The sequence below is a fragment of the Anas acuta genome, chromosome 3 (genome assembly GCF_963932015.1).
Source record: "Anas acuta chromosome 3, bAnaAcu1.1, whole genome shotgun sequence".
NCBI classification, from domain to species: Eukaryota; Metazoa; Chordata; class Aves; order Anseriformes; family Anatidae; genus Anas; species Anas acuta.
In genome coordinates this window covers 26,052,555-26,080,473 of record NC_088981.1, presented here as the reverse complement: position 1 = coordinate 26,080,473, position 27,919 = coordinate 26,052,555, and the positions used below count along the sequence as shown (strand labels likewise).

The following is a 27,919-nucleotide window of genomic DNA, read 5'->3' as shown; positions in this document are numbered from 1 at the left end:
TCAGAGAATAATTTTATGAGATCCCATAAGGTCATATACTTACTTCAGTCATTAATCTTTTCTTGGAATCTTTAATCAAGCAGTTCTGCCAGAGCCATTAAATAACATTAGGCTTCGTCTCTTTAATTATTATACAGGCTTTTAGTTTTAAGAACTTAAAAACCATTCAGTGTTACTGAATAGTTTTGGCACGTGAAATTGCTCTGTTTCAAGGTCTGTATGACCCTTAGAATCAGGTTAGCCGAATAAATATAATGTAGATTTTAAAAATTATTTCTGAGTAGGAGCACTGCATGTATTACAATATGCAGGGTTTAGAATTACAATGAAGTACTCATGTCAAGAGGTCAGAAGATGGATACCACATTTCTAATTGATAAATAATAGAAATCAAACACATGACATTTAAAGTTGATAGCCAAAGTTCATAGGGTATAAAATGTTTAGTAAAATAGCCTCAAAATACAGACCAGAAGACTTTTAGGAAAACTTTTATTGGGACTGCTGCATGGCACTTACAAAGGAAGCCAGAAAAAGTACATTTTTTATTTAGTTTAATGACACAACTATTCAGACATTTAAATCAATAATTTAAATCATAATTTAAATTAACATTTAACCTTTCAATTTATTAAGGATCTTCTTAAATTAATCCCAGATTCCTACAGTATACAATACACTTATACAATATCTTGTCCTTTTTTAAGTACAGCAAGTCCAAAGTAGCCCTTATTTCACATAAGGTGCTCAGTGAGAAATGACAACCTCTTTCTAATTATGGATCTGCAAGTGAAATATATAATTTACCTTATCACCTAATTGAACATTAGATTATGGCAAATGAACTGAACAAAGACAGAAAGATCCAAACTATGGCAAATAAATCTGTGATATGTTTTTAAAGAAAAAAAAAAAAAGTAAAAGGTTTAAAAATATTGAGGTTTGTGGAAGAAAATAATATTAATAGTGATTTCTAAAAAGAAAATTATTTCAAGAACTCATAATCAATCACTATGTTAAAACAAGAAAACTTGTTAACTTGTTCTTTTCCATGTCTGCCACAAAATCTGAATGATTACTGCAATATATTCTTAGAAATGAACACTGACATTCATTTTTTCCAAGTGTAGGTGATAAATAGGCATCTCGTTATTAATGTTACTAGCGCATGCGTTCAGTTGTTAATGTTACTGGTGCAAAATATAAAGCATATTCACATTTTAAAATGCTAAGTGTGAAAGTAATGAAGAAAAATTAATCCACATGAATATTTTTAAAATAAAAATTATCTTTGTTGCCTCAGAAATCTGTTGCAATTTTTACAGCTGTCTACACCTGAATGTTAAGAAAAAATGCCAATTAAAAAAAAAAAAAAAAGTTATTTTTGTTATTGGCTTTGGAATTCTGGATTAACTGACACTTAAGATGGAGAATCTACAAAACTGGAGAACCAGATGCTTAGGGAAGGAGTGGCCTCTATGAACATTTGAAGTACTTTAAATGTACTTTAGGCAGACCCACATAAAAAACATTTTAATTTCCATCCACTCTACCATGGGCAATAAATCTAGAACAGCCATTGCAGATGTTTCCTCCAAACTTAGAATGATTTTTGCCATGCATTCTGTCAAAATAGACTCATTTTTATGCAGCTATTGCTTCTGACAAGATGATAAGGATGCCATTTTGTACCAATCAGGCTGGTGGATGGTTAATCACGTGGGCTCACAGATTAACATTCTGGATCAACAGTCTCAGAAAGAAATGTGATGCTCAGCACTGAGGTATACACTCCATTTCTTTTCCCCAAGTATACTTTTCAACATTTTTAATTATTGTTGATTTGCTCTAATTACCAAGTCATCAAGAAAAATTACTTAGATCTTGACTTCATGTTGAAAACAAGAAACTTCAGGTAACAAAACAGCTACATTTGGTCACAACTGTGAAAAAAAGTAGGCAAAAGATACAAATTAAGTGAGATACCATATAGCTTACTGCTTGAAATGATAACAGCATACAGGTCTTTAGGACAGCGCTTGGATTTTGTAACCACTATATGAAGCACAGTAAAGTCTTTTAAGTTTCATACACTTACTTGAGTCAATGACTACAAGTATAAATACTATAGCAATCATGCTTACATATACACACAGACACACACAAAATAAGAGCAAAAAAAAATCCTCCTCATAAGCAGTTTCTATTTTAATGTATTAAATAGTAATCTCACTAACGCTGTGGGTAGGAGGAGGATTAACAGGGTAACTTCCCTTTGTCAAGCCTTCCATCTTGAATTTTCCTATGGCACAAGAGGACAAAGCTCTTCACTCTGATGTGCAAGAGGAGGTCAATACTTCTCCAATCTACCCAAGGTGGTACGGCCAAATCCCCTAGCCACATGGCTGGAGTGCTTCTGTCCACCTGCCAGGGACAGACTCCATCTCATACCATCCACAGCTCTGCTCTGACTGCAACAATAACATGCTGTGAAAGGAAGAAAGGGTGAGGGTTACTCTCACACTAGGCTGCTGAGGAAATTTCACACTGCAAAAGGTAAATAGCTGGGAATAGAGAGTGTAAGGATGGAGTAGAAAGGGGAACATTGCTGGCAAGAATACTGATGAAGTCCTGAAGTCCTAGACTGCAGAATGTACTACCAATGAAGTCTTACACCAGACTACACTACCTGCAGTCTACAGTACTGCAAAGGTACCTCTGTGTCTTCCTGATATACACCTCCATGATGGAAATTTGGTAGAAGATGGTACTGTTGTGACTTACACATGGAAATTACAACATGCAATACTGGTGAGAGAGCCCAGAGAAGGCAGGCAGGCCTGGCACTTGGACATGTGCTTTATCCCACGGACAGTACTGTCTTTTCTGAACAGTCTGCTGTGTCTGCCACACTTGAACAGGGAATTCATCTGTTACAGTGAAATAACAGTCAAAATATCAATCAACTAAATATGCAAGAATTAATATGAATGAAAATATGAATGATGGGCATGTAAAACTGAAGAACAAATTAAATAAGTAAAAAAAAAAAAAACTGCCTTCCAAATGTCAGCTAAAATGTCTTTTCTTTGGGCTCTCTAAGCAATGTAAGAGGAATTCAGATGGGTCCTCTAACATATGTCAATGGAAAGATCAACTTTGAAGAGAAAGTGTCGTCAAAGAGATGAATTTCTTATTCATACTATAAGTTTTGAAAACACATAATCAGTCCTTTTGAGGAAATTTGACTGATACTAAATGAAGCACCCCTCTCCATGCCAATGAAGTTCTCAGGGCAGCCAAAACCTGCAAGTTGTAACCAAAATGTCCCCCAAAGGAACTATACAGAACCCAGGCAGTAAAGAAGAACAATTTTTCTTTGTCTAAGATACACTCCGTAAGAAGCAAGAGCTGACTGTTCTCAGAGGTACAACCTCAAACAACACAGAAGGGTCACAGACAGTCCTTCACACTGCTCTTTAGTCATTCCCAAAAGGAAAAGGGAAAAGGGAAAAAGAAAAGGGAAAGGAAAAGAGAGAAAAAGAGAAGAAAGGGAAAGAAAGGAAATCCCAGCTTCCAAGTTTCTTGTGGCAACTGGGATGGGTCATGGTGGAGCAGCAGACAGGACACTAGTGACTAAAGTTCCCATGACAGTTGAGCCAGGTAGGGTATGGAGCTATTGGACTGAAAGCTGATATGCAAACATTTTACAGACGTCTGTGAAAGACTGATTACTTGAATAAAGAAAGATATTTTTGCAACATTTTAGAAGACTCAGAAGTTGATGTATCTGAAGGGACTCCAAAGGAACTGGCATTTGTTTTAGTCAGCAATTATTCTATTGGAAATTATTTTTAAAATCATTATCAATGCAAAGGCAACACAGCTAAAAAACTTACATTTGTAGGACTGAAGTCATGACTATCATATAAGGTTTTAGATTTTAGAAAACATGGTCATCAAATACTTTTAAGTCACAGATTCATAAATAAAAATATAGTCTTACCTTATCCTGGAAAACTGTGGTTTTGTAGAGGCAGAGATGTCATATTGTTCAAGTAGATATACATGTATTCATATTTTCATTAAAATGTTTCAATTAAAGGATTTAAACAAAATCAAACAGCATAAATAAGCCATACAAATACTCATTTGGTTATCTCTGTAGATAGGTCTAGATAGAGCTATGCTAGAATTCTTCTAACAGTGCATATACTTCTGCTGCAAGGAAAGGAAAGGAAAGGAAAGGAAAGGAAAGGAAAGGAAAGGAAAGGAAAGGAAAGGAAAGGAAAAGGAAAGGAAAGGAAAGGAAAGGAAAGGAAAGGAAAGGAAAGGAAAGGAAAGGAAAGGAAAGGAAAGGAAAGGAAAGGAAAGGAAAGGAAAGGAAAGGAAAGGAAAGGAAAGGAAAGGAAAGGAAAGAAAGGAAAGGAAAGGAAAGGAAAGGAAAGGAAAGGAAAGGAAAAGGAAAGGAAAGGAAAGGAAAGGAAAAAGGAAAGGAAAGGAAAAAGGAAAGGAAAGGAAAAAGGAAAGGAAAGGAAAGGAAAGGAAAGGAAAGGAAAGGAAAGGAAAGGAAAGGAAAGGAAAGGAAAGGAAAGGAAAGGAAAGGAAAGGAAAGGAAAGGAAAGGAAAGGAAAGGAAAGGAAAGGAAAGGAAAGGAAGGAAAGGAAAGGAAAGGAAAGGAAAGGAAAGGAAAGGAAAGGAAGGAAAGGAAAGGAAAGGAAAGGAAAGGAAAGGAAAGGAAAGGAAAAGGAAAGGAAAGGAAAGGAAAGGAAAGGAAAGGAAAGGAAAGGAAAGGAAAGGAAAGAAACAACTTTTCAAAACCCACAGTTAATGAGGTATGAAAAAATCATCTAGCAGAAAAAGATGTTAGGAATTCAGTGAACTTAGATTGTCAAAAGAACATTGAGAGATGACTCAATAGACCATAAGTACCTTTGTGGGCATAAAAAACAGGATATGAAAATGATGCTTTATATAAGCACAGAAAAAAATACTTTTGTGTTGTTCTTGACAAAGTAAGTAACATTACAAATAAGGGTTTAATTTCTATAACTGAGGCTTACTAAGCATTGGAGTAAATAAGGCAAAGTCTGATTTCGTATTCTGCTACCTCCAGCTCAGAGAAGTAAGGTTTCTGAGAGAGACATTTCTGCAAACACAAGTTGTTATAAACAACTGTATAAATATTCCAGTCTGCGTTATATGTTGGATTTATGCTCTCCTGTTTTTAAAAGTCTATGAAAGTGAATTTAACATTGTCAGGAAGTTCTTGTCTCATGGACTGAGGTCAGTGTAGTCATACAACTTTCCAAGTCCTCTGTCTCACAGCCTGCTCTCCTTTAAAGCTGTCACCTGGCCTCCTTAGCTATAAAAGGTTAGGGAAGGTTTCTGCACTTGCAGTCCTGCTTAAACAAAAACATGCAATTGCAGGACCCAGTGAATGCATTAACTAGTCAAGATGGTTAAGATATTTTAAATATTTGATGAGGAGAGTATACAAAATACAAGGCTTTGAATCTGAATTTTATGATTTTCATTATCGTGATTTATAATTTCTGTTATGATTTCATTTTTTTTTCCCATCAGGAATGGGGATCTAAGTTCTATGTATAAGAGTTCAAATCCATTCCATACCAAAATATCTGAGTGTATTTTCCAAGAGTATTGAATGTATATTAAATAAGCTTTCATTGCTTTTATACTATATTGTCTTCAATATTACTGAGTTAAATGAAGAAAATAGAATCAGATAATCTCTAGACTCTTGTTTGTTCTTCCTTGCTTTTTCTCAAGTATGAAAGGAATGAAATAGAGGTAAATATGTTTAGTTGGTTTATATGTGAAGCTTCAAGTGAAAGCGCTATATAAAAAATCTTACACACAGTCAACATTAAAAGAGCAGGAACCATTCACTTTCTTGGAGACATGCTTTTATTGCAGCTGTGATAACTGCATAACATCACAGAATGTGATAACATTCAAACTTAACTGGTTGTTTGAGGTTATAAGGAATTGAGAATGGTGTCGGATTTTAAATTTCTTCTGAATTTCAGTCTTTCAATCAATCTGTCGTATCTGATATGCATTACATTAATTAGAGTGGAGTGTAAGTTATTCTGAAGTTTTAGTTTAGTATCCACAGAGACTTCAGAGATTTAAAAAAAATGGCAGAGAAGTATATTATAATGATTACAGTATTTTTATAGTATCTATACCAATTATATCCCCAATTGAAAGTTCAGGAGAAATAAAAAAAAAAAAAAGTGAGAAGAAAGCAAATGTTCAGGTAGAAGTTTGGAGTGCCATGTTTCAAGAAGACAGCTGAATAGTCTTGTGATTGACAGAAGCTTCAGTGTAAAAGGCTTAATTACTAACCAAGCAAAAATGAATAAAGGAAAAAAGCTAGTATTTGAAACAATAAAAAATGTTGGTAAAGGAAAGAATGAATGTGATGGAAATTCATGGAAATTCACCACAGGTTTTTCAAGAAAAGTAGATTTCTCAATAGGAACCTTTTTTCCATTTTTGATAGTCAATACATTATTCTTAGAGCAAACAAACAAAATTCTTAGAGTAATTTTCATGCACTGAAAATCATTAAACAGGAAAAAAAAACATAGAATGTCTTTGCAGAACTTGTAAACAACATGAAAGTGTTTCTAATCAGGAAAAGAACAGAGAGAGACTTAGTAAGTACTGTGTAGATATTTAGACCACACAGCTGTATATTGCAATGATTTAGATATTTAGATTGTTGCTGACTTCTTCCATCAAGCTTTAGGTAACATTCATTTTCTGCCCTTCAGCACAAGAGCTGCTTTTGTTGAGTGATCCATGTGGGATTCATAAATACATTAGTTTAAAATTACTACATCAGGTATGCTAGTGCTGTAATGTAACACAGCTGAGCACATCACAGTGTAAATCCATTCTGTCCCTACAGATCAATAAGGCAAAGAACCTCATAAGCAGTCAACACTAATATTAGTCATGAGAGAGAAACAAAATTGGTTGCTCAAGAGGTATCGTACAAAAAGGCTGTCAACTAAAACCTGAACACCAAAAACACACGTGCTTAGTGCTTATCAGTAACTTTGATCAAGACCTGACCAGGAGCTTCTGGCCCTCCGTATGCTGGGGCCCAAGGCATTTAAATATAGATAAGTAAATAAATTAATAGAAATCCTCTTGTCCATTTATATTTTCCTCACTCATCATTATTTTATATGATGCTGCTTCATCCCCCCCCCCCCGCAAAAAAAAAGAAAAATCTTTTCAAATAACATTCACATTTTAATTTCAGTTTCTTTCTTCTCTCAGTTTTACTTCACACTTTTTTATCCCCCCACCATCAATATGATAGAGGACTGGGAGGATGTTGAAACAGTGCTGAAAAACTTTCCTTGAAAAACTGTTACAACATCTGGTTGTATTATATTCTTGTCCTTCAAATTCAAACCAAAAAAAAAAAGTTAGGAAAAGTATCTTTCTGTTGTAAGACAGAAAATTAACAAATAAGTCAACCCAGGAGAATTAATTCAGATCTGCAGTCCTTTGCAGTGTCAGAGTAGGAACAGTTATGTTTTATTTAACAAGCTGGTCTTTGTATATAGTAGCAGTAATAAATATGACAGTGACAAAACTAGAAACAGGCAAATATGATGCAGCTGCACTACGCTCTATTAGATCTTTGGTGGGGTGTTTCTGAATACTATTACATACCTACCATTTTTCACCAGAGAGCTGTTTTCTTCAGTAGCTGAGGAAGCATAAAATCTGCTTCGCTTGTAAAGCATCAGCCCTGGTTGTCCTCTTATCCAATTTGCAAGAATCAGCAATTGTTTTTAAAATGAATTTCTTTCTGAAATGAGAGGAAAATTTAAATAATGAACAATTGTGCTATGTTCTGCTCTGCAGTGCTAAGGCATTCCTCACCTAATAGAGCCCATCCCTTTCACTGAGCTCCGAAACACCCACACATCAGGCTCGAGCAGGTCTTCCCCAAGCAGCTTATTGTCCCCAGGCAGCAGGCAGGGGTGCACTGCTGGCTCTCAGCCTGACCAGAAGTTCAAAATCAGGTGGGCATTCACCTTACTCCAGGGACCCTGGTTTCTGTGTAAGTCCTAAAGCAAAAATCATGTTATTAAAAGGAGCAAGATTACTAAAAATATCCAGTTTCAAATTATATACACATAATTTATTTATATTTTCATTATGATTATGAATCAGAGACACCTGGCTGTTCTTATGTTATTCTAGCCAGCATCACAGTGTAAAGAAGGAAGTTTTTTGTAGGAAGCATTCACAAAATTTATAGAGAAATCCTTCATTGTTCTTTCAGAAAATAAGGATGTCTCCCCTTATTTCTCACTACCTTAAAAGTTAGAGGTCCGTCCAAAGTACTGTCAGGTGTGTGATAGTCTTCTGCTCTTCCAGCTTTATTCCAGCACCTGAACAACAGGGCTAGATTGGTTCAATGGCTTCAAGACATTATTTTGGTAATGAAGACTACAGTTCCCTGTGGATTAATCCTGGTAATAATTCTGTTTTACTTGTGCCTATTACAAGAGAGTGAAGCTGAGAAAATCATGTTTATAACTGTAATTCCCCTGTATTATAACTGTAAATCCCCTGAAAGACTGTCAGTCTTTCCTGCATTCCTGGAGATTGCACACAGTCGTGCACATAACAGAGGCTAAATGTTTCTCAGGTTCCAGGACAGTGACTATGCAGGTCCTGAATTGCTTCATACACAGCCAGAAGGCATGCCTCGCAAATTGTGCTTGGTGATATATCTGCCCTCTACCAAATTCAACAATTTCAAAAATTGTTGCAAAACAACCATTTTCCATTTGTATTCTATTTTTATTTTGAGAGTGTCATTTAGATGACATTTATTGACACCTAGTTTTAGAGCAATTCATAGCATTGTTTTAACGTATCTCAAAAGCTGAGCAAATCAGGAGTAGAAAGGAAAAAAGATGCTGAAATTTTACTCCTATACTGAGTGTAACTTAATTAGAACAGAGAGGATTAATCATGATAGTTTTAAAAGGTTATGTCTGAACTTCACTAGTCACTAGTTCACTAGTCATAGAGCTCTAAAGCTACACTTCTGTTCCATCTTCTGAAATGAGAATAAATGGTTTTATTTTTAAAGAAAATCTGTTAACATACATTTTTTTCTCTAGCTTGGGAGCTAACAATTGCCAATGTTGTTAAAAAATATTTTTATGTCTTTGTTTCATTCTTCTCCTGCAGACTAGTTACCATGTGCCATTACGAAGCATTCTCTTGAGGTGGAAGCAAACTAATATTTGAAATAAACTTATTTTGGAGTATCTCTGAAGAGAATACATATTGGAAAAAAACAACTACTAAATATACATTTTACATGTTCTTTGGTATAGATGTTTACTCTATCTTATTGATTTCCAGATGATGGCACATGGCATTAATGCATTCATCTTCTTAATAGCAGTGCCAATTCAAGCCTTTGCTGCCAGACTGAAAAACTTCATTTTATTTACTTCTCTAGTTTACCACTTTTTTTTTTTTTTCCCCCCAGTTTACCCCATAGATGTTTGCTGTAACCAAGAGGAAAATGCAAGGTGACACTGAGGAGCTGGTTGTAGGAAGACTGTGAACAGCTTCAGGTTGGCTCTGCTACAAAATATATATATTTTATATAAATATATAATTTATATATATATATATATATATGATGTGTATACATGTATATATACAATATGTAAAAAAATAAATAAAGTTACTATTTCTGTCCAAAAAACAGCTTTACACTTCCTAATAGCCTACTATCCTCATTTCACACTTTATTGGTGCTGTGTGGTACCTAATCCATGGATGCTATCTGAATATAACTCTTGTTGGATTTCCTATGAAAAACTGAACCATTTGCCTTTTAATAGTGATGAAGAAAAGAGATGAGTCTGACAGTTTCCCAAGTCAATGCACGTGTTCTGATACTGTAAAAAAAAAAACAAAAAAAAAAACAGTGAACACATCTACTTAAACAAAAAAATCCTTGGATTGCAACACTGAAGAAGCAATGGTATAAATGCTGTTTTTAATTCCTATGCCTCAAGTCATTTCAGCTTAAAGAACAAAAAAACATGTGAGCAATGCCTACCCAGTCAGTGCATATCTTCATAATTGCAGAAATTAAGAATAGCCTTGAGAAATACATTTTGTATGTTTTAATCTCTTCATTTATTTTTCCATCGCTGCCACATTTTCTATCAATATGGCTTTTGACATGAACTGATTGATGTAATAGATGCAACAGCAGGATGGAAATTTCTGCTTCTTTGAGCTGCTATAAGTATCCAAGATTGGAAAAATTGTTTAAGCAATAAACCTCAGGTTAAAAAAGAAGAAAAAAATACGTGTAAGGAAAAGTTATACAAGCTATAGGAAACCACCGTCTATCTATGACTATCGTATAAGTAGCTCATCTGGGGAAGCATTCACCTGCTTCCCTCAAATGTTCTCTGTGTTGCACAAGACCTTCTGTGTGATTTCTTCTGCTTAGAAAAAGGATGACCAAATTTCCAATGTAGCAGGAACATTCCTACACGGTGGACGCAGCTGTATCACAGAAACTAGAAAACTAGAAATCAACTAAGCCAGTGAGATAACTTTCTTTCATGCTTTTGTGCTAGTAAAGTACTTCTTTTGTTCATGAGTGCAGAGGGGTTAAATAGCAGGATATTCTTCCTTTTCTTCAAACCCAGTATGCTATAAAAACATTAATGTTTTCCAGAGGTTAAAAGCAAGCACATCGTGTAAATTTCATACACTAACTGAATATTAATGAAAAATAAATACATTCTATGTAATGAAACAGCTTGAGAGAACTTATGCAGTAGTAACTTACAGGGGCGAGGTAGGGTCTGGATGCTGTGCTGTTCAAGCTGCAAGTGCAGAGCACAACACTGTATGGGCTGCTGTGGGGAAAGTTAACACCATCCCAGCTAGACCCAGTACACTTTCCTCAGAAACTACTTGCAGATCATCTAGTAAGTAGTCAGCTGATGATACTTTCACCATTACCTACTCTATTCATGATATTATCCCACTGTAACCTTGAATTTCCCTGTCCATGTACTGAATGTACATTTTCCTGTCCGCATCCTTTACTCAGGCTTTCAGCTCTTTAAGGCTAGAGACAATTGTTTTGTTATGAAGTGGTATGGCAACTGGCACCATAAGGCCTTCAGTCCTGGTTTGGAACCTGAAGCTCACTTACAGCACAAAAATTATTTTTAAAATAAATCATGAAAACCTTAACAATGAGCCTATGTGTGCCTACAACCAAAGAATTAATTTATAAAAATTCTGGTTTTCAATCTTTCTTATTTGCACAGCTATTTTCAGAAAAGTTTATTAGCCACATATTTCCCAGACATAGTTTAATCTCAGAAAAATACTAACAGTTCTTAACAGTTCTTAAGAGTTTAACAGGAAACTGAAGTTTGATCACAACAGTGCAGAAGCAGAGCTCATTGGAGGTTTCATAACTGAATTCCACTTCTCAACAGATAAAACTTTTTTTTTCTTTTACTTCAGAACTTTCCATTCTCCCTGGCTTCTTTGGGGTTGTATTTCGTTGTTGTTCTTGTTGGTTTTGTTTTCAGAATGTGTTCAACTCATGCACAGTTTCCCTCTATTCCACCAGCACTGTGTAAGAAACAATTAGAATATTCATACTCATGTCACATCTCAAAATTGTATGATCCAGCATTACAAAGCCAACTTTCAATGTTCTAAAAGTGATTAACATATTCCTAAAAGAGAGGTATTTGGTCTCTACAACTGAAAATTCTACCAAGCAACACAGCAACTACATCTTGTATGCAAACTTGGAGCATTTACACCATGGACTGACAGTAAAGTCCTTTGAATTTTAAAGTTGTGTATTTTTGAGTTTTTTTCCTTTACATTTGAGAAATTTCAAAGGTTTTTTCAGGTGAACTTTAGCTTAAATCTTCCCATTCAGCACCCACACATAGAACTCCAAACCTTTTTAATAATAAATCTGCCCATGATCCTCTATATTACTAAAAAACTGTTCTGTTGATATCAAAAGTTGTCTCACTTTTTGATGTCCATTTGCACAGCAGAATCTGATGCCATTTGGCTGTCAGTGGTCTATAAAAACTGCTGAGAAGGGTCTTCTTTACCATTTAACACAAAGATATTTTTACCTAAATGAGTATCCAAAGCAAAGAAAAATACTATTGTGAAGACAACTAGATAAATTGCACGGAAATAGTTAAAATGGCATGCAGACTACAGAGAAAACTGTAATCCAGAAAAGACATTAATAGCACAACAACAACAAGACAAAAAATGATGCAGCTGCAAAATAAGCTCACATTAAAAGGACTTTTATGCTTAAATATCTTGTAAGTCTGCCATAAGTGACTGTAGGATGATTTAAATTGAATTCCTATTTGCAATCACACCTCTATGGTTTATTATGGATTTAGAAAAGCTGAAAACTGAGAGAGACAACTAAATACACAAATAAAAGTGGCTGTGACTTAAGAAGAGTCTTAAGGAGCTACATTTATGAGGATAAATAGTAGATTTTACCAGAGAACATACCCACCCGTGCTCTATGTAAGACAGATAGCTTATCTTTTCACAGAAGATATTCACTACAGTGATACTTGTTTTGGCTAATGAGGAGCAAAAATTAACAAATACTGTAGAAAATAAATATATATATATATACACTACAACGTGAAAATACTGGTGGTTATGTAAGCAAAAAGAAAAATTTGGCACCTCCGAATTTGCAGAATTTTTTTTCAAAGGAGTCAGAAAACCATTCAAGCAAATCATAAAGAAAAAGGTATTCATTAGTAAGAGTCCTGTAAAAGCAGTAACCTAAATACTCAACAACATCTTAAGTAGTATTTTAGAGGCCAAGATGGAAGGCAGTAGTTCTGTAGTAATATGTGGTCCAAGGGTATCACAGTGGCCTCCTGTTTTCTCTTTTCTGTGATTGTCTTAGCAAAAAACACAGACTTAAGAATTCAGTTTTTTAGTAGAATGAAAGATGGAACAAAGTATTGGAAGAAGGTGTAATACATGTTTCTTCCTTAGCAATTCAGTTCTAAGTGGGATGATATATCAATGGATAATTCAATTTCCACAAACTAACCACACCTCAAAGTACTCTTTCATCTTACTTCACTTTACCATTGCCATTTATTTCTTGGGTTCTTTGCTGATATTAACACAAATAAACTAGGATCAACAGTTCTGGAGTTCTTATCAGCCCTCTTTATGCTTGACCTTCAGAAGTGAACAGCAACAAAGTCTCTCCATTACCTTCAATAAAGGGAAACAGTTCCACCTGTAAATTAAACTTTTACTGACACCATCTGTAAATTCAGCTAACAGCTTACAAAAACATATAATAACATATACAAATATATGTGCAAGTATAACCTTAAATAACCTGTGCATAAGCATTATAATTTATTTTCTTGGGTTGAAAACTGCAGTGTTTTCAAGTGACATACTATTAGCTGCTCTTTTTTTGATAAAGCAGTACAAGTAGTGAATTGGTTGGCTGTGTTCATATGCTCATATTGCTTATTTTAAGCATAATAAAACACACAAATTCCAAGAAGTTGCGTTTGTCTCAGTAAGGTTAGCCATTTAAAATAAAAATTAAGAATGCTTTTTATTTTGTATAATTCTAAAACAAATTAAACAGTAGTAGCTTGTATACCTCAGTCTGTATTACATCGTAAGTGATTTGCCTTACTAATAATATCCTATTAAAGGCAGACATCAGTGTCAGAAACAGTAAGAAACATAGGAAATACATAATTTTAAAATAGTCTCCTATGATATGTATTCATAGTTTTAATTTCAAAGCGTGTTTATTTTCTTGAATTGAATGTGTTTTTGTGAAAAAACAAAACAAAACAAAACAAAACAACAACAACAAAAAAAAACAACCTCCCAGTAGCAACTTTTTGTGCACTGAATCAAAGAAGAAAGTCAAGTTTCAGGGTGTTACAGAAACTCCACAGCCATTCCACAGGGGTCAGTATGACCAGGCTCTGAGGGTTTGCTGAAGCCAGTTTCCAGTCACTTTCAGCAGTGAACACTAATCCTGTAAGATTTAATGAACCAATTCTTAGTTGCAGGAAAAACTTTTGGGAAAGGTACTAATAAATTTCATTCAGTAAATGAAGATTTTTCATACCTACAATGAAACTTTTTGTCTCACCATATAATTGCTACGTATCACACTAAAAGAGTGGCTTCACATGTATTTATGACACTCCATACAGGACTTAACAGCACGGATGTCCCAGAAGCCTTGCGATTTCTGAAGGCAACAAGGTGAAGTTAAGGCTATGGTTAAAGAAACATGTCACTTTTATATTTGCCCACAAAGTCCATTTGAAATTGCTTTCAAAACAAAACGATCTTGAAACATCAGTCAGAATCTTTAGCTACCAATTTCTCAACAAAATGTGCAAGACTAAATGAATGTATGGGTGTTTGTCTTTGCCCCATTAGAAAACCATTCTCATGTCATATACCCAAAAAGAAATGTTACTGCAATCTCCAATTTCTAGCCCAAATAGACCAAGCAAAAAAAAAAAAGGTGGATTCAAACCATCTACATTGTGTCAAACTGAAGAAACAAAGCTAGAATGAATAATCCAAACTGACCGGGGTTGTTTAATACAAATTGGTGCTGCTTTACCCTCTTTTTCCCACCATCACCGGCCTGACCAGCCTCTGGTCCAAATATTGTAGAATCTGGGACAACCGAAACCAGAATCCTCAACAGGATCCCAATTTCAGAGTATCATTATCCATAATCCACTGAACTGAAAGCCTAGCTTTGAATACAGTATACAGTATTTTTAAAGGATTATTCCCTTAGTTATTACTTTTCAAAGGTACAACCGAATACTGACATCAACTTTCTTTTATGACAAAGCTGTGGGCTGTAAGAAAATGAAACAGAGCAGCAGAAGAGCAAGAAGTCCTGGAAGGAGAAAACAAAAAATCCTTGAGCAACTTAATCCTTGCGCAACTTAAACAGCAACTTAAGCCTGTTTTGATGTGGGTGCAATTAACTCAGGGATCAATAAAAAGACTCAATAAGAAACCTCAAATGCTCCCAAAACCACCTGATTTCCATTCTGAATCTCTCTTTTTATTTGTAAAGACTGGCATTACAATTGAAAAGGACTCAAAATGGAGTGACATACACATCATTGGTGTTTCATGATGCAACTGATGGGATCCCTGAATGGATATTGCTTCAGCTTTGATTTTAAAAAATAATTTAACAAGAAAATCTTCAACTCCACTATTGATCACAGGTGGCAGAAATGACAGAAAGGAAAAGAAAAGAAAAGAAACCCAAACTACTATCAAATTCATAACATATACATTGTTGGCTGATGACACTTGTTCCAGGTGTACAATAAAGCCCACAACACTTTATTACTATGGAAATAATTATTGTGAATGTTTTTTTCATGTTGATCAACTTGCTTTTGAAGGTTGTTTCTTTGATTGTTTTAAACTTGCATAATAAACATGCAATGAAACATTTCTTGTTAAAGTGTTTTTTGCAGTCTTCTTGTCTTCATACAAAGATTTCATAAAGTTGCAGTGTTGTATCAGAGCATTACCAAAATAAGAGCAAAAGCTAAAGAGGAAGGTAAATGTGAAATGAACTTGATGAGAATGACCTAATCTTGTCCTGAGACACTCCAGTCTTAACAAAAAGATGTGCACAATCAAACTCCTTCCTCCCAAACCCACTAAAACCACAAAATAAATATTAATTTGGAAGAAAAAAAAAAAAAAGAAAAAAAGAAAAAAAATACAATGTCATCATGCACTCATCTTCTGCATAGCTCAACCCACATATAGTAAGGCACTATTTCCCCACAACTTAGTGTCCACAACAATCTTTTACAGTGCTCTGTGAACTACATATAGTTCCTTCCAGGATGATGAAATAAATAGACTGAATGAGTGTTGCTACCATGTCACCCCATGTGTGATTTTATAGACAAGGGCATCATCTGGCAGTTTCAGAAATAAGCTGTCTCAAGTCTCTTCTTATGTAAGCATGTTATGTATTGGGATTCATCTATTGTGTGTGCAAGTGGTTGGTTTGTTTTCCAGAGTTGCTGTTATTTTTCATTGTTCTTTACTCCATTGTTCTCAAAGCAAATACAGAAGAAAGTAAAAGCACAGTTGGGTCATTAAAAACAGAGCTTTGGTGCTCCATAAAGCACACAGCTTCGGGGATTTAAGAAGTCTATTGGATATTCCCAAAAGAGTTGGGAAATACATGGATGTATTTTCAAGTGGAAATCCTCATCTCTGCTTAGTTGAGCTGGTCTTCATACTGTTTTCGGAAGCAATCACCAGCAGGAAAAAACTCCCAGCACCGTTCTTGATACATTTTCCATACATAGGATTCCTGAAAGAAACAAAATTTAAATAACTTAAATTGATTCAATGAGAAAACATCAAGCATGACTTTCTTTTTAATCAGTTTAGAGTAGATTTTACATTTTTGTCACCTAAACAAAAAGCACTAGAAAAAACACACAAAAGATGACCAGATAGTTTAACTGTAATTTCACATCTAGAAGCACCGTAAAGCTCAACTAAAACTGGTATAAACATAAGCAGATTTTTTTCTGTCACAGAAATTTGACTGAATTTCTATATCAGTCATTTAAAAGCATCCATACACATAATGCATTAAAAAATGGATTTCAAAGGACTGTTTAAACAGCAAACAGAAAAGAAACCTCCTGTTAGAATTGTTGTCACAGGTTTCATTTCATATATATGCACAAGTACTTTCATATTGACTTATCTAGAAATGTAAAAATAGATCATATAATTGATGAATCATATTAAATGAGAGAGAAAAAAAAGAATCAACAGGGAAAGACAAGGAATGTTGCTTTCACAGAATGCTTAAATGCTCTGTTTCTCATTATTTTTGCTTATAGTCTGTATTTATATTTTTTGTGTAAGTAATACTTCAAGAATAACAGGTCAGATAACAAAATAGGAAATGTCAGAGAACTGATACTCAATCTAACATTAAACAACCAAAATCCTAAGAACTGTTTAGAATGACAATTAAGTTACTTACCATATAGGATATTATTTATGAGAATACTTAGTTTTGCCAAGACAGAATGATTTTTATTTTAGAACAAGTCTCATTTAGTAGATGTTGGCATTCATAGAATTGTTCACATACCTGTCCTGTATGCTCTGTTTCATCTTTATTAATAAGATACATCAGGAAAAACCTACAATCAAAGAAAGAGTTATTATGGATACAGTATCTGAAAGCACTACGCAACCCACAGACTGATGAGTATTTCTCAACATGTTGTGTACAAAACTGTGAGAAAATGTTGTTCATGTACTTTCAAGTTCCAGAATTATATTTATGATGATATTCCCAGACTTACAAAATATACTTTCCTCAAAATGTTAACATTCATTCGTTGTTCAATGAATAGTATGCCAAAATGCAGGAGATTCAATGTGATTTACATGCTGAATATCATTAAGAAATCAAGGATACTAACTAGCCACATACCAGATTCCCAGTTTCCATATCCTAGCTCACACAAAATTGGTGTCTCACAACCAAACTGGAAACAACGTATTGAAGTTTGTTCATTCTCTGCTCCTACCTCCACAGAAATGATCCTGCCTCACAAAGTTCAGAACAGTTTTTCTAATAAATGGAAAGCTCAAGCTTTCTTTTTCATGGATTCTAGTCAAAAAAAGTCTCTTTCTTTTTTTCATTCATTCAGGCAGCATGAATGCACATCAAAGCCAAATGGTACTGACTCATGCTTATGCAATAGAGCTAATCAGGTACTTGCAGAGGCTGCAGGGGTCATGAGTTACCAAGAAGTTCATTTTTACTGTACTTACAAATAATTGGCCAAGTTGTGCTCCTGCAGTGTGTGTGTTTCAAAGCCATGGGGCACTGTATCAAAGTAATCATTTCCTATTCCACAGATAAAGCACTTTGTCTAAAAGAAAAAACACACAACACTTCAACACTATATATAACCCTGCACCCCTTTGAGAACAGCCACCCTATAATGCAGCAATTTTCTTCAAAATTGCAATGCATCAACTACAACATGCACTGAACATGGCTGGCTTTTCTTTTAATGATTGGGACTAGATGCTTCAGCCAAAACACTTGAATAGAAAATTAACTGCCATCAGAGCAGTTACTGTCCAATGAATGAATAAATAAATCTTCAAGACTGATAAGAGCAACAGATAAGAGGAGAAAGAATGGCATTGAACATATCAGTCAAAGCTGTCATTTACTCTTCCTTGAACATTAGAAGTAGTACCCATTGTAGCACATGGCAATATTTACCTGAACTGCTTATTGTGTTCATTCAGCTGAAGTTGAATATGCTTTTAGATTAGATTACACAACACAGCAGTTCTTTCTCAACAGTCTTCTGAATTATTACATTAATACTTAAATGACAGAAGAGAAAACCAGCAAGTTTTCCAGCAAGTACTGGATACTCACACATAGATTAACCGAAGAAAACTGCATCTGAGATGAACTGCATCATGACAGTTTTAACAAGTGTTAGAAAACTCTAGTCAGAAGATCCAAGGAATTCATCATAATATACAACAACATACAAAGATTTTTTGTTTTTTAAAACAATGAAAATACTGACAGTCTAAAGTTTAAGAAGTCATGAGAAAATAAACTTAGGGTTTTTTTGCATGAATTTTTGTTGATTTATAACTGACAGGAAAAAAAAAAGTACACACTTTTCTGGAGGTATTAAAAAAACACTAGGAATTAGCAAACAAATAGAGCAGAATATAAGTGCAGACAGTGTTTACATCCGATGCAACTAGCAGCTAGCACCTGCCTGTAGCATGCCTCTTTCCCAGTACAGAGCAAAGAGCAGTAAACATTATCTTGAACCTGGATGCTAGCAGAGTATTCTCTTCATAAAAACATCTAAAGACTATTTAATTGTACTAACAGAACTACTTATTTAAGATCTTATGATGCAATAAATAAAACAACAACCAAAAAAAGAACTTCTAAGTTACTTTTTCCGTCAAATGAACTGATATGTATGAGTATGATCTCATCCAGGACACTGTATGACACTGGATCCTCTACAGAACTGTGTGTTTTCCCTTCAATTTAAAAACTGTTCACTGGCTGTACTACCCCTTGATTGAACTGGTTTTCTTTTGAGGAAACCTGAAAATGGTTCAGCAACTGGATGTTCTTACCTCCATGTCTTCTTTAACTTGTTCTTGTTGATCTCTTAACTCACCAAAAGCATCAATAATTAAACCTAGGGATTAAGTTAAAATAATAGTTAATGTTCAAGAACTGTGACAAAGATTTGGAAATCCAGGGACAACTCTGACAAAGAATATTCAATGGCAGTCTTGTGTAGAAATAGTAGAAAAGTGATATACCTTCCAACAAATGCAACAATATCCAGATATGTGAAGGAAAATGAGCAACTCAGAGAAAACAGCTGTCTGTAACACGGTTGTCAGTACCATTTGGAATTATAAAATATAGGATAAGCAGACTTCTGTTTTATTTGCAGTATTATTTATTATCCTTAACTCAGCACATGAAGACGTTCCTGGGTTTGCAGTAATGGAGGCTTTAACATAGTAAAAACACTACTGTACATTTAACAGTGTTCGCAGCAGATGCAAAGAGGCCCAGAGCTGTATGCATCTTCTTTCATTACGGTTGTCATTTAGCTTGAGGTTTGACTGTCAGAGCTCTACAAAAGCACGGGGCCATTTCAGGGAAAAGATGGCTCAAGATTATAAATTCTTTATGATTCTCCCTTTGGTTACACTAATACAAGTATGGAATAACTCCACAGTAACTCCACTAAAACTACTGTGCTGTAAAACCAATGAATACCAGATAAGAATTACTCTCAAGCTTGACAGCTAAGGCTTCTACTCTTTACCCAGTCACAAAAATAAGAAACAAGCAGTAGGAGATAAACTACTTGAGATTATGAAAAATTTTACATCCTCCCCAAATCCTTTAAAACAACTTGTTGCTTGAATAGGAGTTATAAACAACGTAACAGAAGCTCAGAACTGCCTTCTAAACTTCCTTGTAGGAAGTGAGAAAACATTTTTATAGGCATAAAATTTTTGTTATTTTCCTGTTAGTTGACAAGAGGCAATAATAACAATTCTTTCTGATTATTTATCTTGCTGATCATTTACGGGAGTCTTTTAGAGGGGGCAATGAGAAGATAGAAATGGTAATGATATCAGTATTCTTGTGGCAAGTAGCTTTTTTGTTTCTACATTGATCCAGTTGATCCAGTTAGAGCCTGCTGGTTATATGGAATCTAGGAACAACAGCATATGGATAAAAGCCAGATGGATGTGATTTACTTTCTAAATCTGCTTTTTGATCTGTCCTGGTTGAATCTTGGGCATAAGGTAACTGTAGCACTGAGATCCTGTACTGGGTCTGGCTGGAATGTTAACTTTCCCTGCAGCAGCCCATACAGTGCTGTGCTCTGCACTTGTAGCTGTAACTTGTAGTGTTATCACACCAGTGTTGTGTCTACTGCTGAGCAGCACTGGCACAGCATCAGGCCTCTCTCTAACCTTCCTAGGGGGTGGGAAAAAAGTGAGAAGAGAAACATCACTAGGGCAGCTGACCTAAACGAACCAAAGGGATATTCCATACCATGTGATGTCACACTCAGCAATAAAAGGTGGAAACAGGAAGAAGAGGTGAGGGGTGGGTGCTCGTTGTGAAAAAGTTGGTCCTCCTCCCGAACACTGGCTACATGCGTTGAGGCCCTGCTTCAAGGACGTGGTCAATCATCGCTCATTTGTGGGAAGTAGAGAGTAATTTCTTTCCTCTGCACTTCCACATAGCCTTCATTTGTTTTATTTGTTTGTTTTCCTCCCTTTTTTTTAAATTTATTTTCCCCCTCTCTTTTCCCCTTTCCCTTTTTATTTCCCTTTAGTTAAATTTTTTAGTTCATAATAATCTTTACTTAATTATTATTATTATTTCCCTTTAATTAAGTTATCCTTATTCTCAACCCGTGAGTTGTTCTTTGTTTTATTTCTCCCGCTCCTCATCCAAAAAGAGGGGGAGTGAGAGAGCGGTTGTGGGGTTTAGCTGCCCAGCATGGTAAAACCACCACAGATCCATGTACTGCTAAATAATGCTTTCAGTCACAGTGGGCTACAAATATATACCTTGAATAATGGCAAGCAGGATGACAATCACAAAGAAGAAGAAAGTGATATCAAAGATAATCCGATAGATTTCATATTCATCTCCTGCTGGATCCTCTATTTCATCACCAATTCCTCCACCTGCACGTACTCCAACATACATGTGAAACATGTAGCACTAAAAAAAAAAAAAAAAAAAAAAAGATACAAAAAAGTTTGTCTGCATCTACGAGTAAAAATATCCATTTTTGCAAATTCAGTAATAGGCAGACACTGGTCTAGCAGAAATATTATGTGAAGTCATCTATTTCTCCTCCAGGTTACGGATACTTCCGAAAGGGCAGAAATGCTGCTGAGAATCTGAAACTGCAGCATTTCAAGTTCTGTCTTTATGGCACAGTTCAAAAAGATTAATGTTTGACTGCCTTGAGCCTACCAGAACACCGTGATTCAGGTCCAAATGTTTCAGCATACAATAATATGCTAGTAGAAAGTACCATTACCACCTAATCTATTTCCCATTACTCTAGCTCAAAAGAGAATGACTTGCCCCATCTTTGATGTTTAAAAAAAAAATAATAAAACAAAACACAACACAACAAATACAACCTTTGAGCATGTTTGTGCAGAGGACAGGCTAATGATGGAAACAGTCTACACCAATGCTGCAAAGGGGTACCATAAGTACAGTCATGTGGGATGATGACAATGCAAAAATTCCAGTTTATCATGTAATAGAGGATTATGCTATCAAACTCAGAGTCCTGGAGAAGATTGATTCTTTTTCTTTAAGGACTTTTGCTAACTACAGATACAATTCTCAGTGTATAAAATGTAGCAATGACAGTCACAATAGTCATTCCTAAAAGCTAACTATATGAAAGGCCCATAATTTTACTTCTATACTGCTCTTACTCCTATATCCCGTAAGTAAGAAATGTATAATAGTAACATACAACGCTGAATGACCAATGGCTGAGAAATGTAATATTTTTAGAGAAGTTTTTTATTTCAGCATTTAAAGTCAATGTTATTTTTCAATTACTGAAAATAAAAATATATTATTAATACCTTTTTTTTTCCATATCACATTGCAAGTCTTACCATTTTTACAGACGACACTTAATATAATAGCACATTGTGTATTATTCTATGTGTTATTCTAGCTCACTCCTTTACAATATTTTAGCCTTTTTTCATGTATATTTTCACATAAAACAGATGGAGTGACTCTTTGCTCAATCAGATAATGACAGGACAAGAGGGAATGGCTTAAACCAGCAGAGGGGAGATTTAGATTAGATATTAGGAGGAAGTTTTTCACTCAGAGGGCAGTGAGGCAAAGGAACAGGTTGCCTAGAGAGGTTATGGATACCCCATCCCTGGAGGTGTTCAAGACCAGGTTAGATGAGGCCCTGAGCAACATGATCTAGTGGGTGGCATCACTGTCTATGGCACAGGGGTTCGAACTAGATGATCTCTGAGGTCCCTTCCAACCCGAGCCATTCTAATATTCTATGTAAGTCAGAAGGTCTTCAGGAGGTCTCCAAGTCCAGATTCCTGCTCCATGTATGGTCCACTATAAGTTTAGACAAAGTTACTCAGGGCTTTATACAGTCAGGTTGTCAAGGATGGAGGCTGCACAACCTCTCTGAGAAAGGTGTACCTTTGCCTGGTACCTCCGGGTGAAAAAATATTTCCTTACATCCAGACAGAATACCTTCTTCCATTCTATGGTCTCCCGCCATGCACTGCTGTAAAAATCACTGGCTCATTCTTCCCAATAACCTCTCTTTAGACACTGGGGAGCTGCTCTTAAGCTCCCACCTTCTCGCCTCAAAGCCTTCTCTTCTCCAGGCCAAACAAGCCCAATTCACTTAGGCTTCTCCCAGGGCAAGTACTCCATCACCTGACCATCTCAAGTGATTCTCCACTGACTATACTCCAGTTCACCAGTGTCTTTCTTGTACTGAAGGTCCCAAACTGGACAAAAATATAGACATGTTAGTCTATAACTGATTGAGCTCAGGTTCATGGCTTTTAGCTGGTTTTCACTTTTGCAGAAATTATAGCAAAAAATATTACCACATTTCTCCTATTCCTTTAAAGAAGTGTTTGTGTATTATAAGCAGAGTATATCTAGTTCTTAAGGATGTTCACTATATTTGTTCCTTTGCTTTCCCTTACGGTCTTTCTCTTGCAGGCTAATGATACAAATATATGAACAGGAATTACAAAAAGGACAGGGCAAAAACATAATAATTTAAGAAAAAAAAAAAAAAAAACAAAAAAACAGAAAGCAAACTAAGACTTACTGTTAACATATCATCACATTTCATGTCTGGCATATCACCATCTTCACTCTTGTTGTAGAACTTGCGAAAAAAATTGAATGCCACTACTGTGTACAAGTATACCACTACTGCCAGTAATCCCACTGTTAGGACAAGCTGGAAGACAAAATTATACATTTATAGCTGCCTTGTTGGAAGGTCTCCTAAGCAGACCAAGGATGTGTGTCGTCTTGTTGTTGTTGTTTTTATCTTCAAAAAAGTGTTAAAAAGGTTCTTTGAAATAGGAAGAACATCAAAGAGGAGGAACACATTACAGGAAACACTGTTCATAGAGCAAATTTAAATGGATGAAAAGCCTTCTACTTTCTCTACTTAAAATCAGAAGTGCAATGTCAGATTGTGTAACTTCTTAAAGAAATGATTTCTTACTATCAGGGAGCTGAGGCTCTCAACAGCCCTCCAAAAGAAAGAATAACTGGATCTCAGCTGGATCTTTCTTTAGAAGAATCTTGAAAAAAATCTGAACAGAAAGTTTATGGGCAACATAGTAACACAGTAACAGCTAGAATCTAAATTTAATGTCATGTATTCTAGTACCATGTTCTTATGATTATAAATCCTGCTGGCAAATTTTTGCACTAGCACAGCAGCTTTCAGTGGTCAGCTGAATTAAGTCAAGAAGTGCTCTTTCCTGTGCACTCTGTAAGTAAAAAAAAAAAAAAAACAAAAAAAAAAAAAAAAAAAAACCCACACACACACACCATAAAGGAAAAGAGGTAACAGTTGATACCTGTTTACCATTGTGGGTCACTGATGACAGGATAGTTCGTAACGTCTTGAATCCCATTGCAATGTCAAGAAGATGAGCAGCAAAGAAAAAATTGTTGTAATGGCCCAGGACTGACATGGTCATGTACCAAGCTAGGTAAAGGAAAGACTAAAAGAAAACAAGCACATTACAAAAAACATAAATAAATAAATAAACAAACTGAAAAATCTAAGGATACTATGTCTAACTTAATTCACAACACTAAGGAAAAGCGGAAATTGCTTGAATGTGCTTTTTATTTAAACAGAAAATCATGAAGTTTTTCTTACATAAATTTTGCTTTTGAGAATTTTCTCTGTGCAAGAATATTAAATCTGCAAATGTAGATGTGTTCACATGAAATGTTCAAAATTGACACATCCTAAATTTCAATTTTGAAATAATTCCATTATTTTTTAATGTTTATTATATAAAATCTTCTGATTTGAATGATTTTTTGTTTATGAATAATTACATTAAAATATTTATAACAATATGCTCAATAACAAACAACAGGCCTTTGCAAGCAACAGAAGGAATTATATATTACTTCAAACTACTAAAACTGCTACTTAAATATTTAATACTATTTAAGTAGCTTATTATTACTAGAAATATTAATTTAATCTTTTCCTCTACAATTTAATTTATTTGACTTAAAGACAAGTACACACTTTTAAGAAAAAAATTAGAATTTCCTTTAGAAAAGACCTAATCCTGAATGAACTGACTCTCTACAGGTCATGCTTTCTGTGGACCTGGACAGTTATCGTCCCAAATTCAACCTTCAAGTTCCACCCTTTCTAACTGAAGTCAGTTTCCATTTTCATTCTCCAGCAGTTCTAGTTACAAAATCATTTTTCCCCTACCATATTTTCCACCAGAAAAACAACATGACTCAGGAAAGCCACAATCATAATACCACTTACAATCATAAGATGAGCAGTATCTTAAACTGAAGAATATTTTAACGGCCTTGTCATTCCTTTTTTTTTTTTTTTTAAGACTAACTTTTTAAAAATGAGTAAAATCATTAGCCTCATTCTGTGTCACATCCCGCTAAGAGTTTCAGTGATACAAATTACAGTAATTACAGTTTCCCAATTTTACAGCACTTGCTTATTCCTCCTGAATAAATAACCATATAAGAAAGGGGTTAAGGGGAGAAAACAGACTGAGGTTCTATAGCCTAGTACCCATGTAACTGGGAAAAGATTTGGTCAATCTCTTTTTAAACTTCTGAGAATTTCTTTATCTATCTATCTGTGTATCTAGTAAGCTACTTGTAATTCAGAATATTTCATATACGTTCAGACACCCTTCAGGCTAAGATGGATATCTTTTTTTTTTTTTTTAGAACATGAATGTATGTGTATACATATACTGACAGACTTACATTATCAGTGAAAACAACTCCTAATTTCCACATCTGATACTTAACATCAACAGAGTTTAGCCTGTAAAAGTAAACAAATCACATTTTATATAAGAATAAAATAGGAAAAAACACAACACGAGAGCCTATTGCATACTACAGGAAGTGTATTGTCACAGAAAATGAAGAGGTCCCAGTTTATCTATTTCTCCCAAGCTGAAATACATCACAACCTTGTTCTAATTCACACTTTTACTCTGGAATGGACCTGTCTGAAACAAAAGCAGAAAAATAAATGTATAAGTACTATTTTGGAGACATCAGACATGAAGCTGATCAATATCTACAGTGCAATCACCTATGTATAAGTCACGTGAATTTTAGAATCAATGGAGAGAAATAGTGTTTTGAGAATTTGCACCCTGAAACACCAGTTCATCACCATTGGTTATATCATCACATCTTGAGTGATACAATTAGACGGCTTTAAAGACAGACAAAGTAAGGTGAAATGAATGTCTGAGCTTATGTCCTTTGTTCTTCCTCAAGAATAAATGTAAATTGAAGAGGAAAGTGTATTAAAACCTTTTGCACAGCCAGGAATAACTCAGACCATGATAACTGGGTGATATTTACTGTCTGATCAGGATTGCATGGATGATGTCTACAAAATACATACATTGAAGAGAAATCAAAACAAAACAAAACAAAAAACTTGCAGTATAACAGATAATACTGTCTTCCAATATACTACATTCTTAACAAGAAGGTTACTTGTTCCAGGAGCTTTTGAAAACCTAGGTTATTGAATCTTGTGACAAGGAAAATGAAGACCTCTTAACATCTTTTACATTCTAGGCCAACTGTACCGATTCTTTATACACTTCACATTCATATCATTGCTTATCTTTTTACCAGACTACGGAAACGTCAGATCCTTCAGGATAAATCTATTTACATTTTTTTCTTCTTGAAAGGGGACAAATTTCTCTACTGCATAAGCATCCAACAATAGCCCTTCTTAATATCCCCTAAATTACCACTACTACGGTTGCTGCAGATGCTTGAGCCTCAGTTGCCTCTTCCATTGACACTGACTGTACTAATGACAGCAGAACCAAGAACAGCAGCTAGGGAGGCAAAGGGACTGAGACATAAGTTTGACTATGACACCTCTGATAAATAACTCTCATCTTTGTGTATTTCACATTATTCTCTCAAATACACACGAATTGATTGATCATATATAGCCATTCATAAAAGAAAAGCCATACAGCAAAAAATTCAAAGCCAAATGACAGACCTTGAGTTCTTGATTTTAACCAAAATCAAAATAAATAAATAAATAAAACCACCACCAAACTAAACAAAAACAACAACAAACAAACAAACCAGAAGCAAATGCTTACACAGCAGATAAGGAGCTATCCTTCTTTGGTTTCTTCTTTTCTCGAGCATCACTAAAATCAAGAGCAGCTTTGTCCATTCCTAGTAACTCACTGATTCTGTCACGGCCATAAAACTCACCATATTTATCCATGACCTAAATTTAGGAGGAATAGTCAAGAGAGTCAGCTGGGTATAAGGTTTTTTATTTTCAGAGACAAGTTTAACATGCATGATTTTTTTAATCTGTTTGTTTCCATCTGCCTATCATACTGTTTTTTTCACCTTAATTTCAATCACTTCGACAGAGGCAACAGGGCTCATCAAGGATATGATGTTCTTACTCATTTAATGAAAATAGGAAGAGAAAGGCAACTCAGCAGAAGCAGAATAACTAAATCAATATTGTCACTGAAAAAAAATGTTGAGCTCACACAAGCAAAGATATTTTAAATATCCTATCTACATGAAAAGATCTGATAAAAGTAAAATTTCTTGAAGGTAGTATTCAACCCTTTCTAGTTAACAAACTAGAACAACAAAGTTTGCTGGTCAGTAAAGTTATTTGGCTATGCATTTTGCCTAATCACCTCAATCTGTCCCATCATCTTATAAAGTAATTTTCTAACTCTTTCCTGGGTAAAAGACTCTCTATTCTGTGTGCATGTGCGTATGATGGAGTGAAAGCAGTAACTGGATTCAAACCATAGGTTAGGGGGAACTATATGTCCATGGTGCAGT

The 27,919-nt window shown here is 35.0% G+C and overlaps 1 protein-coding gene across 13 annotated transcripts in view; it reads right to left on the bottom strand.

The window, feature by feature from the left end:
* Positions 1 to 13,701: 13,701 nt before the first annotated feature.
* RYR2 (ryanodine receptor 2) overlaps positions 13,702 to 27,919 on the bottom strand; it is a 408,101-nt gene continuing 393,883 nt past the window's right edge. For 12 of the 13 annotated variants that reach the window (XM_068676244.1, XM_068676247.1, XM_068676249.1 and 9 more), the window contains 9 exons: positions 27,202 to 27,335; positions 25,814 to 25,874; positions 24,400 to 24,546; positions 23,631 to 23,765; positions 21,337 to 21,493; positions 19,360 to 19,424; positions 18,001 to 18,101; positions 17,309 to 17,360; positions 13,702 to 16,507 (listed from right to left, as the gene is read on the bottom strand). In XM_068676244.1, coding sequence (XP_068532345.1) covers positions 16,412 to 16,507; positions 17,309 to 17,360; positions 18,001 to 18,101; positions 19,360 to 19,424; positions 21,337 to 21,493; positions 23,631 to 23,765; positions 24,400 to 24,546; positions 25,814 to 25,874; positions 27,202 to 27,335 — 948 coding nt within the window. In that variant the 3' untranslated portion in view covers positions 13,702 to 16,411. The remainder of the gene's footprint in view (positions 16,508 to 17,308; positions 17,361 to 18,000; positions 18,102 to 19,359; positions 19,425 to 21,336; positions 21,494 to 23,630; positions 23,766 to 24,399; positions 24,547 to 25,813; positions 25,875 to 27,201; positions 27,336 to 27,919) is intronic. The other variant, XR_011094640.1, reaches the window with a different exon arrangement.